This window comes from Chrysemys picta, chromosome 16 (genome assembly GCF_011386835.1).
Source record: "Chrysemys picta bellii isolate R12L10 chromosome 16, ASM1138683v2, whole genome shotgun sequence".
In the NCBI taxonomy this organism is placed as follows: domain Eukaryota; kingdom Metazoa; phylum Chordata; order Testudines; family Emydidae; genus Chrysemys; species Chrysemys picta.
Genome location: NC_088806.1, coordinates 15,972,125 through 15,984,319, shown reverse-complemented (window position 1 = coordinate 15,984,319; position 12,195 = coordinate 15,972,125). Strand labels below are relative to the sequence as shown.

The window sequence follows — 12,195 nt, the reverse complement described above, 5'->3', positions numbered from 1 at the left end:
TTGGGTGCCGTGCTGGCGGCCCCGCCTCCTCCACACTCTCTCGTAATCTCATTGGGGGCTATGGCTATCACTTCGCCCTGTCGCTACTGATTGGGTGAGTTCTCTGTAACCCCACCCGTCGACTTATCCCATTGGGCCTTCTCCCTAAAGGCTTACGGCATACCCTCCTGATTCGGCGCCTTATCCGCGCGCTAGATGCGCGGGGAGGCGGGGCATTTGGAGGCCCCTCCCCCTTCTGACAACTCCGGAAAGATGGCGGTGTTGGGGAGCGTCAGGCTGCGTCTCTGGGGCCCTGCGCCTGCCCTGAGTCAGAGCCTCCGGGCTTTCTCCACCACCCCCGGGGCAGCCGCCGCGGCGAGCGCGGAGCAGCTGGCGGAGAAGCTGAGGGCCCAAAAGCGTGAGGAACAGAAACCGGAGGCGAGTGTTCCCGGCATGCGCTGCGGTGTGCTGGGGACTACAGCCCCCGGCATGCACTGCGGAGCCTTAGGGTGCTAGTCTCTGACTACAGCTCCCGGCCGGCTGTGCAGCTGTCGCGGACTACAGCTCCCGGCGGGCTCCGCGAGGCTCTTGGGCTGCCCACTGAGCGCGTTGTGCCGTTAGTCCATAGCGATCCCCTGCGCTTTGCCCCGGAAGCTGACTCCGGCCAATGGGGGGGGGGGAGCAGTGACTGCAGGCGAGAGCAGCGCGTGCATGGAGCCTCTCCTGCACTCCAAACACCTTATCCCCGGGGCCAGGATCCCCAGCCGGAGCCCCTACCCCCTCTTGCACCCCAACTCCCCGCCCCAGCCCGGAGCCCCCTCCCACACCCTCCATAGGTGCTGGAACTAGGGATGTGGGAGGTGCTGCAGCACCCCCTGGCTTGAAATGGTTTTCATTCTATACAGGGTTTGACAGTTTTGGTCAATGGTCTCAGCACCCCAGTATAAAAATTGTTCTAGCACCCCTGCCTGAACCCCTCATTTCTGGCCCCACCCCGGAGTCTGCACCCCCAGTTAGAGCCCTCACCCCATCCAGCACCCCAACCCCCAGCCCAGTGAAAGTGAGTGAGGGTGGGGGAGAGCGAGCCACCGAGGGAGGGGGAATGTAGTGGGTGGGGGTGGGGTGTTGGGGCAGAGGGGGGACCTTGGGGAAGGGGTGGGGCTAGGGTGTTTGGTTTTGTGCAACTAGAAAGTTGGCAACCCTACCCTTGAGGGGTTAGTAGTTCTGTAGCATGCTGTGCTGGAGGCTTTCAGAGCGTGCTCAAGCTAGTCGTATAAAGATGTGTGGTTGTAACTCCTACCGGAGCCAGTGGGAATTGTGGGTATTCAGCACCTCTCAGTCAGGGTTGCCAGGTGTCTGGTTTTCAACTGAAACACTAGGTCGAAAAGGAACCCTGGCTGCTCCGGTCGTCGCTTAAAAGTCCAGTTGGCCGCAGTGGGGCTAAGGCAGGCTCCCAGTAAGCAGCGGCGGTTCCTAGGTACAGGGGTGACCAGCGGGGCTCCATTTGCTGCCCCCGCCCGCAGGTGCCTCCCTGAGCGCTGGCTCCGCAGCTCCCATTGGCTCGGAAGCCATAAGAGGTACAAATCCGGGGCACCGCGACCAATGGGGGCTGCAGAGCCGGCGCTCAGGGTGGCGCTTGCCGGTGCGGGCAGCATGCACAGCCCCCGGCTGCTTTTCTGCCTAGGAGCTGGACATGCTGTGGTTTCCTCCATCCCTGGGAAATGCCCGGGCAGTGCTGGTGTGGCTACTAAGGGGCCACCTGAGATCAGGTCCTCCTAGACTCCCATGAACCACACCAGCCAGAGCCTGCACCCCAAATCCCCTCCTGCACCCAAACTCCCTTCCGGAACCTGCACCTCAACCCCTTTGGTCCCAAACCCCTCATGCCCAGCCCCACCCCAAAGTCTGCACCCCTAGCCTGTACCCCCTTCCACAGCCCTGCCCCAGCCCAGAGCCCCCTCCCACACTCTGATCCCCTCATTTCTGGCCCCACCTCAGAGCCTGAACCCCAGCCCAGAGCCTGTACCCCCTACCACACCCCAACCCTCTGCCCCCCAGCCTGCACCCTGCTCTCGCACCCCTAACTCTCTCACATACCCCCAGCCCCAAGCACCATCCTGCTCTTCCTAACAGCCGCCCCAGCTAGGTGGCCCTGCTCACCACAAGTGGCTGGTGGCTGCTTGGGGAGAAGGGATGAGGTGTAGATGCTCTAAATTTGCAGCTCCTTTCCCCAGTAGTTTCTACCCGGGAGCCTCCACTTCAGCCCATCTGAGCTGTCTGGGGTATGTCTACACTGCAGTTAAACAACCTGATGGCCTGGCTCAGCGGACTGGGATCAGAACATTAGTGTGTAGACATTTGGGCTCTCTGAGTCCCTTCCCCCTTGGGGGTCTCAGAGCTTGGGGTTCAGCTAGCCCAAACACAGCCCCACAGCAAGCCCCAAGCAGTGGACAGGGGGCAACCAGCTTTAATTGCTGCGTGGACACACCCACCCACATCCCCTCCCAGCAGGTGGGACACAGTAACTGCTAACTTAGGTGGCTGTGCAGGCCAGTCCCTCCTTGCAGGAGATGCATGTAGATTAGAGTGGTTTGGGGCGTGTCTCTGTCAGTGCATCCAGGGGCAGTGCACTGGGTCTGGTTCAGCTTCCGCCACTGGGGTGGCCACTGCAACCACCCAGTCAGCAGGGCACATCAGAAGCCACGCCAGCAGCCAGACATCGCTGTGTGCAAAGCCTGACTGGTGGGTGCCCGCCAGAGACTGCAAAAAGTAAGTGGGTCATGTGGTCTGATGGTGCTGGCAGCACAAAGGGGGCCTGGCAACAGGGAATGCAGAGCTTCACTAGGATGTTCCTAAAACAGAAGAGTTAGTCCCTCGCTATGGTAATCGCCCTCATGCCCATACCCAGACCCTCTATGTTTCAAATAACGGACAACTTGGAAATTATGAGAGTTAATATACAAATAACACATTGTATTACAGTGTACAATCTTTCGCATGATTAGTGGTGTATACAAGACAATGTTTATTAATTTGAGGTGTAATGTGGAACATCGGGCACCGAACGACGGACAGGTGGTCACGCGGTGTGTGACTTTCTAACATTACCTCTCAACCTGCTTTGGGACAAATCTGGGACACCGTACAGGTGAAAAAACTTGAAACGAAGAACACTAGAAAACCTGTTGGTTAGCAGGATGGTAAAATAAGGAGGGGTCAGTTTCTGCAGCATGAATTACATTTTATGCAATCTCCCCTTAACTTTAAAGAGCTATAATGAATTATTGCTGCGATATTAAGGTTATATATTTAAATGTAAGTGTCAGGAAATGTTAACATCAATTTGTCCACATTAAACGTATGCTTTAACAGACAATATATGCAAACAATTTAACTAGTCATTAAACATGGAACAACATAACTTTTCCCCTCTGCTAGACAGTTCATTGTCAGGTAGGGAAAGAGTCAGTCAGTGGCTGCAGCACTACTGGATCCCCTACCAGGACAGTTGAGTGAAGGCAAGAAAAATCAAGCTCCTGCAATAGTCTCTTTAGTCTCGCTCATTGTGAGTGAGGGGGATGCTTTTTTCGGGGGGCAATTAATTTTACAATAGTGTTTAAAATCCCCCCCTGGAGAGGTGAAGGGTATTTGAATCACACGTTCCATCTCCCACATTCAAACTGTTGTAGCTCCTGGCCTTCTCTTGGTGCCTGCTGGGGCCTTGCAGTGAAAATGAGCGAGGGTGGAGGAGAGCAAGTGATGGAGGGAGTGGGCGGGTCCGTGGGGCAAGGGCGTTCGGTTTTCTGCAATTAGAAAGTTGGCAACCCTACTCTCAGGGTCAGACCCTGTTCTCTTTGCTGCCTTTACCAGGTGCTCGTAAATAGGCATCAAATGGCCCAGCAGTAAACATTACAATCAAATGAAGAAACTACCCAAGTAGTGTGCAACCACCCTGATGCCAAGTCCACATCCCATCCCTCAAACTGAACCAGGCAAGAGAGATCTAGTAAAGACAGAACAGGGATATAAAGGGAGAGTAACAACAAAACGGAAGGGGAGGGAAACCCCATATTGGCAGAGGATAACCTTCCCAGCAGGGCAGTACATTTTAAGAAAGTATTTATTGTATGTTTAGCTGTTTTTTTTTTTAATGTGATTTAGTAGTTTGGAAATTATGAGAGCCAACATGTGAGCAGCCGGTGCTCAAGCACCAACAGCTTGCAAACCTTTGTGTTAAAAGAAAATGCTTCTTAATTATTATTTGTATTTAACATGCAAGCATAATGCTGCCATCTTGAATCTGGTGCAATGTGACACAAGAAATGCCAGTTCCCTTTGAGTGCACAGGGAACTGGAGAGCTTCAAAAGCTGTTTTCCTTGCCTGCACACTCAGGGCTTGTCCACATGCAGTGGGGCTTCTCCCGTTGACGTAGTTAATCCACCTTTGTGAGAGACGGTAGCTCTGTTGACAAAAGAAGCTCTCCCATCGCCACGGCACTGTCTGCACCTGGGCTAGATTGGTTTAACTACATCGCTCAAGGAGTGTGGATTTTTCACACCCTGAGCAACATAGAATCATAGATTATAGGACTGGAAGGGACCTCGAGAGGTCATCGAGTCCAGTCCCCTGCCCGCATGGCAGGACCAAATACTGTCTAGACCATAATTATACGGATGTAAGTTTGTAGTGTTGACCTGGCTTCAGTCAGACAGGCATTGCGTAGTCTAGACAGTAAAGGTGTGGGGTTACAGGATGTTAATTGACATGTTCTAACTAAAACATTCTAAAACTCTAGTGTAGACAAGGCAGTGTAGACTTTAAGGTGCACTAAATGGGTCAAGTTAAAGCCTAGGGGTTAACCTAGCTTTGTATGAGTTAAAGTTTACACTCCCTGTCTGCATTGGACCCCTAGAATGTGTTAGGGAACGCTTTCTAACAAAACACCTTTAGATCCTGGTTCAGACAAAGCCCCAATGTGAACTCTGTTCTCATTCTGAGGGGTTTGTTCTCACAGCTCAGAAAGCCTTGCGTGGCTCAGAGGCCAGCATGGGGTCCATCTGACCCTTCGCATTACCTAACGTATTCGAATTAATCAGTGCCCTTCTTCAGAACCAGCAAGTACCATTTTTACAGTCCTTTGTCTGCTCATACCCTTACTTTGAAATCTTGGCCTTACTTCCTTGGATGCTGTCAGCCGGGGTCAAATGTCAGCCTGACATCAGAGCTCTAGGCCTGCATCCAGTGGGTGATGAAACCTACATAAAGTGGCGAGGCACTGAGAGCGCACTGGAGTTGAAACATTTGGGGATAAATCTTGCCCAGCCGGGTGAGATTCCAGTGGAATGGCTGCTGTGATAGGACCATTGGGCAGTGTCTGCGGCCCTGTCACTGTAGTAACTGTGCCTCTCACAGTTTTGAGATTCCTCAAAACAACATTGTGAGGGGAGGAGATGCCGTGGCAGAGCCATTCCGTGAACTGCCCAGTGTCTCACAGGAAGTTTGCGGCAGAGTCAGGAATTGAACGCTGGTCTCCTAAATCCCCGTTACTTAACCTGAGACCATCCTTTCTCCACTTATAGCATTTTCTTTCTTTACAGGAGCCTAAAAACCCAGTATTGAGGCGGGTCCGAGAACTGTCCCAGCTCAGCAAGCAGCTGCAGCGGGTTCACCCCAACGTGCTGGCCAAGGCACTGAAGCGCAGGATCCTCTACCAGAATGAGGAGCTTGTGGTGATTGACAAACCCTACGGCCTCCCTGTGCACGGTGAGAGAGGGCCAAGGGAGGCCGCTCTGTGCTGGGCAGTGCGTAGGCTAATGCTAGGAGTGTGTGTCAGCCAATTCTAGTTACTGGGAGAGCAGCTTCACCAACCCCTGAAGGTGCCGTCTCTTGGTGTCTGGGCTCATGTTATATTAAACAATTTCAGCTCCAAAGGCATCTAAATGCCACTCGGATCTCTGCCGCCACGCCAACACGCTCATCGCTGTATAGATCTGAATTGAGCCTGGGTCATGCTGTGCTCATGAATGGAGACCTGAAGTGGAGCTGTACCCCAGACAGCCTCCTGCGGGAGCTGCACAGGGGGATGGGGTAAAGTGAGCCCGGTATTCTGTCTCTAACTTCCTTGATTAGCCTGGGGATTTTCTTCCTACATCTGTTCCCAAGGAGAGAGCTGCATGTATCTTCTTAGGGTCACATCTCAGTTTGAGGAAAGGAGAATGTTTCACCCACAATGCTGATTGTTAGACAGTTCAGCCTCTCCCAGCAGGCTGTGCTATGGGGAATGATGCAGGAGACCTGGCATTAGAGAGCACTTGGCTGCTCCAGCCTCTCCTAGCAGGAGGTGCGCTTATATGGGCAATACAGCAAATGGAAAAGTGGAAGTTTGTTGTTTTGTTGTGGTAGTGCCTGAAGGACCCTAATCAGGACCATGGTACGAGGTTCCGTACCCACAGATAGGCACAATCCCTGCCCCGAAGAACTTACTGTCTAATTTGGAATGTGCTTGTGAAACTCTTCTGCTGGTGGGTAGAGGAGCTAGTCAGTGAGTGAACTTGCCTGGCATTGCTCTGCTACAAGTGGGCACCTGGAGTAAATCCAGGGTTCCTCTGGGAACTCTGAGTGCCTGGCTCCAAGGGTTAAAGTTCTGAAGGTTCCCAGTGGTGCCTGGCAGAGTGAGAACTGGGGGCATCTGCCAGGGAATATGTGCAGGCTCACAAGTGTCTGTGGCGACTGAGTCTCCAAAAAAACATTTTGGACTATCAAGCTCTTTCCATGGGGTCCTGATAGAGCCTGTCCTTGCTGGCTCTGCACTCAGGGGAAAGTTTCTGAGGGGAGTTCTCTTGGGTCACTAATCTGGTTCTTTGGTCTTGTTTCTCTTCCAATCACCCAGGTGGCCCTGGGATCCAGAATTGCATCACCGATGTGCTGCCAATTTTGGCCAAGATGCTGGATGGTATGAAAGCTGAACCCCTGCACCTGTGTCACCGGCTGGACAAGGAGACGACGGGCGTGATGGTGCTAGCATGGGACAAGGACACAGCACATCGGATCCAGTGCCTCTTCAAAACGCGACAGGTGGAGAAGAAATACTGGTACGAGAGGTTTGCTGGGAGCAGGAGCACAGGCTCTTATGTGGTTTGGAGCTAGGTGTCGAGGGGCATCTGTCCTCTTAAAGGTGAACTGGAGACAACATGGGGGTGGAATTCATGCCAGTGGTGGTTCTGCAGCGCAGTGCATTTGTCCACTGAGAGCAAGCTGGATGCTTGCCAGCTCCTTCATGTACGCCACAAACAGCCCTCACAGCGCAGCTCACTACCCCCTTGGGCTGTGTTTGAACCTGTGACCTAGAGGGGAAAAGGCCCCCTGTTAATCACATGCTTCTATGCTCTCACCTGGGAGAGATAGAAGTGCCATCTGCTCTGGATTGGTTGTGCCATGCTTGGGAATCGGATGATGAGCAATTAGTTGTTAGGCCCGATAGCCTAATGCTGCTTGCTGTGCTCCAGCCCGGAGAGCGACCTTCCATCTCCTGCTCCCCAGGACTAGGTGGGTCTTGTCTCCTCTCCCCTCCTGTGCACAGTAAGGAGAAGGGTTGAGTAAGATGCCCTTCCCACTCGATACAGTCTGGGGCTCAGAGCCTGGGAAAAGGCAATGGGGGGACTCCTCAGGGCTCCGCATCTGGTGCTCAGACCTCCATGTGTAATTGCTGGCCCCCCCAAGCCTTGTTAGCTCTTTCTGGGGACTTGGAGCTAGCTGCACTTCACAGCTTTTTGGAAGGGCTGATCATGTTTGTCACATTGAAGAGCCTCCCATTGCCGGGGCAAAACCTCTGCAGTATTGCTAGTGGAATAAAGGAGACTGACCTCTCCCTGCCCTGTAGAGAGCTGACTGCTGTGTGCAGAGAGCTGGGGTGGGGCCCTGTTGATCTGTGTGTTCTCTTCCCAGGACAATCAGCGTGGGGCTCCCAGTCCCCTCAGAGGGGCTGGTGGATATTCCCATTGTGGAAAAGCAAGTGCAGAGCCACCAGTCGCACTATAAGGTGAGTGAGCTGCCTCCCAGCCGGGCCCCGGTACTGCCAGCCAGGGCTTAGCACTGTGAATCTCTAGCCAGGCCGTCCGCACTGTTACCCTGCCCTCACAGCGCTCAAGGTGTATTTCTTGTGACCCTCTCTTCCTTGTGCGGGCTTCCCTGTGCTTCAGATGACCCTGGCACCGAACTACCGCGTGTCTCCCGAGAATGGGAAGATGGTGAAAGTGCGCCGGAACCGAGATGCCCACAGTGCTGTGACCCGGTACCGCGTTCTGGCTAGCTCTCCCTCTTGTTCCTTCCTGGAGCTCCAGCCAATCACAGGTAAGGCTCGTTGGGAACCCAGTTTGTTAGGATATGCTAGCGACCAGAGCCCCTGATGTGCTTCCTGTGCTGCCTCTGTAGGGGTCCTTTAGTGACAGCAGGTGCCCGAGCCTGATGGGAAATGGTTCAGGCTGAGCCTGTGGGTCTCTGGGAGTTCAGGACTTTGCATTCGAGTCTGGCTTTTGGATAAGATTGCAATTCAGCCAATCAGGAGCATTCCTAGTGCGGTGGGGACCAAGTAGTTTGCTTCAGCAGTCAGTCGGAGCTTGTTTGCATCCAGGCCTCTCTGGCTGCTGGGGCTAATGACGGGCTGCAATCTCCAGTCCATGCCCACTCTTCGTTCGGCAGTCGGTCTGGGCGAGCAGCAGGCACCTGCTCAGACAGGTGGCACCAGGCTGTGTTCTAACGCCTGGTTCTTCTCTCTCCTGTTTTGTGCTCAGGAGTGAAGCACCAGCTCCGGGTCCACCTGGCCTATGGATTGGGGTGTCCAATCCTCGGGGACCACAAATACGCACATTGGAACAAGTTGGCACCCCAGGTAAGAGGTGATATGGCAAGGGAAGGGAGTGGGAGCTGCTGGCCCTCAGAAGGGGAACAGTGGCAGAGTTATGGGGCCTGTGTCCCCACTGCACCCCACGCCCTGGGGAAGGCTCCACTTCCTGGTGTGAGGCCTGTTGCTAACCTTTCCCTGGGAGCACTTCCTTCCACATCCAGGAAGGAAGTTTGGTGGGATCTTCAGCACCCCTTTTGGGCAGGTGAGGCCTGTTCTTCTCAGAGCCTCAGACCCAGAGGAGAATCCAGGAACCAGGCCCCAAGACTGCCAGCTGGAAACTCTGAAGGTGTCCTCATGGCATGTGCTGGGGCTTCTCCCTGCCCCTGAGATGATGGGTTCCCCTCCCACAACAAGCCAGATCCTGGGGCATCTCCCTGGCGGGGGGGCATCACCTCCACCACCACAAAGATCCCAAGCACCTCTCCCCAGGGATGAGGTGGGGAAATGTGCAGTAGGCAAGTCCCATCACCTCTAGGGGAGGAGGGGATGGTCGCCTTTGCAACATCCAGCTCCTGGGGCATCTCTCTCTTTGGGAGCTTGGGGGTGTCACCATGAAGATCCCAAGGAATCTCTTCCCAGGGCAAGAAGAGGTGGGGGGGATGTTATGCTGCAGGCGGGTCCGGTGGCCTCTCTGCACCAGCCAGATCCTGCAGCACCTCACCCTAGGTGAGATGGGAGGAGATCTTCCCCCTAAAGCAGATCCCAGGTCCTGTTTCCTCTCGGATAGTGGCTGGTCAGTGGCTGGTTCTTAAGCCCAGTGCTCTTTGACTGAATCAGGGGTAACCCCAAAGGCGCCTGTGATGCTCCCTCCCCCAGGCAGGTACCTGGTACACTGTGATGGTGTCTGGCAGCATCTGGCTGTGGGTGTTTCTAATGCTCCTGCAGCTTGCTGTACTCTCAGAAGCCTTGTTCTCTCGGCCGTCCCTGGCAGTAGGGGCTGCCTTGTGTTTGCAGGTGGTGTGCTGGTTTTGGGCACCGGCTCTCACCCATCTCATGTGCGTGCGCGCTCTCTCTCTCTCTCTCTCTCTCTCTCTCTCTCTCTCTCTCTCTCTCTCTCCTTGGAGCAGAAGCTTCCTGAGAACGCTCTGAAGAGACTGGGGTTGGAACAGACCAAAGTGCGTCACCTCCCCCTCCACCTGCACGCCCACCAGCTCACCCTGCCCACGGGGACCAGCGGGGACAAGCAGCTGCACCTGGTCTGCAGGCCACCCCACTTCTTCACAAACGCTTTAAAGCGGCTGAAGCTGGAGATTCCAGAGGCGCTAGAGAAGTGAGAGGAGAGCGGAGCTGCCTGTCTCCGCAGCCGCCATTGCTCTGATGACGTCTGACTCTGGTCCTAGCCGCTGTGCGGTGCTGTCTGCCTCATGGGAGAATGGGATGATGAGTTCGGTGGTCTCAGCCGCTCCAGGAGAACCTCAGCCGTTGGGGACAAAGTCTGTCCATTGACCTGCTTGACTGATCTTGGGCCGTTCAGCTGCGTGAGGGAGGTTCTGACTCAGATCCAAGGCCTGGTTCTGTGCAGAACCAGGACTGGTTTCAGTGAAGAGCCAGCCGGTTCAGCCCGCTGAGGTTTGGCAGAGGCAGAGCAGGGCCTTGCCTGGAATCCAAACCCAAACCGTGAACGTCTCTAAACAATAAATGGTCTGATCTCATTCCATGCGGTAACACTCTGTTAGGAGTTGTGTAATCTGGGAGAAAGCCATGGGGCTTCCCCCCCACTGAGATGTCAGCTGCCACCAGCAAGAGGCACCAGAATGACCCATTTCGCTGTGCTCTGTGCTGCAAACCCCTGCTCGGGGGGTGACTGACTGCTGGGCTCAGCTTCCCCTCTAAGGCCCTGGGCTGGAGGTATTGACGGGCTGGGTGTGTGACCCAGGGAGGTGAGGGAAGTGCAAGGCTGGAATCCTGCCTCACAAACGAGGTGGGTTTCCCCAAGCTCAGCGTGTGTTGAAGGGATCCTGCAGGGCTAGGGGTGCACTCGGTGAACCTGGTGTTCGAGGGGTGGGGAAGGGGGCAACTGTGCCCTCCCTCCGTGGCCCCGGCTGGAGATGCACACTGCTGGGGTCAGGGGAGTCACCAGATTTTGGAGCTAATCTCTGATTTCATGAGAGGTGGAGTCACAAGTCTCGCAGCCTCTCCCCTCCTTTAGTTCCATCGGGGGCTGCATTCTGGTGCTAGCCCCATTCACACTCTGTACTGCTGGCAACATGGCCAGGGTGCATGGAGTGGGGCAGCACAGCCCTTCCCTACGGGCAGGAGCTCTGTGAATTGCTCAGTCTGAGCTGTCGTTCTGGTGGGAATGTGTATTAAGACAGCTGGCCATGGGGCAGGTCCCTGTCTGGGATCCGAGCTCTTCACCGCCACAGGCGTTTGTAACATTCATTTGTAAACCACACAGAGTAAATACAGCAGTGGCTTTGCCTTGGCCAAGAGACTGTACAGAATGCATGCAGTTTTGTGCTGGAGCCTTCCCTCCCTCCTGCCCAGAGCACCCGTGGCAACGTAACTTGCCTTCCTGCTGGGATTCCCTCCGCACTGCAGCTTGCCTCCAGCCCTGTAGAAGCAGGTTTTCCCTAGCGGCCCGGCAGGAACCCTGGGTGCTGTGCTGTGAGACCCAGTTCTTCGATCGCACAACAGCAGGTTCATTCGAAGGCAAACTGTCAAATGCTAGATCAACATGAAACCCCCTCAGATGAGCTCAGCAAGGGGCAGGGGATGGTGATTCTTGCCAGCCAGCCCTGTCGTCTGTGTCGCAACAGTTCTAGTGCTTGCTCTCCGTAGAAAGGGGTTAACACTCCTGTGGCGTGCGTTATACAGCCAGACTATGATTTCTGACTTAGAATCAGTTAATCCTCCCCTCCAGCCCAGAGCCCCGACCCTGGCTACAGTACAGGCCCTGGCCCATTGTATGACAGAGACAGTTGAGCCCATGTAAAGTGACCATTGCCAGGTCTGAGATGTCAGTGTGCAGGCCAGATGGGAGCGTTCGTTAGCTCATGCTGGCCTACGGCTTTCCTCTGTAGAGGTGTTTGAGTAGGGGCATGGCTTCCTCACTAGAGGGCTCTTACCTCTACAGTTTATCCTGCCCCCAGCCCCCACACACACTCCTTCGATCCAGTGGGGCACAGGTTTGCTGACCGTGAGGACATAGGGCAAAGCCCCAGGTCCTTGTTGAGGGGTGGCTGGGAGGGGAGAGGTTAACTGGTGGTATACTAGGGTTTGAAGGGTGGGGAGAGGTTGTGTTACATGTTGGATTGTCCATGTGGCTGGAATCTTAAGGGGATCGCCAGGTGTGTCCCATTTGGCTCACGGC

At 54.8% G+C, this 12,195-nt stretch overlaps 1 protein-coding gene across 1 annotated transcript; it reads left to right on the top strand.

Annotated features, from left to right (window-relative positions):
- The first annotated feature begins 193 nt into the window (after positions 1 to 193).
- RPUSD4 (RNA pseudouridine synthase D4) lies at positions 194 to 10,534 on the top strand. The gene is made up of 7 exons (XM_065570512.1): positions 194 to 417; positions 5,578 to 5,743; positions 6,870 to 7,071; positions 7,925 to 8,018; positions 8,179 to 8,329; positions 8,770 to 8,867; positions 9,950 to 10,534. The coding sequence occupies exons 1-7, from the start codon at positions 196 to 198 to the stop codon at positions 10,154 to 10,156; spliced, it is 1,140 nt and encodes a 379-aa protein (XP_065426584.1). The 5' UTR covers positions 194 to 195; the 3' UTR covers positions 10,157 to 10,534.
- Positions 10,535 to 12,195: the final 1,661 nt, after the last annotated feature.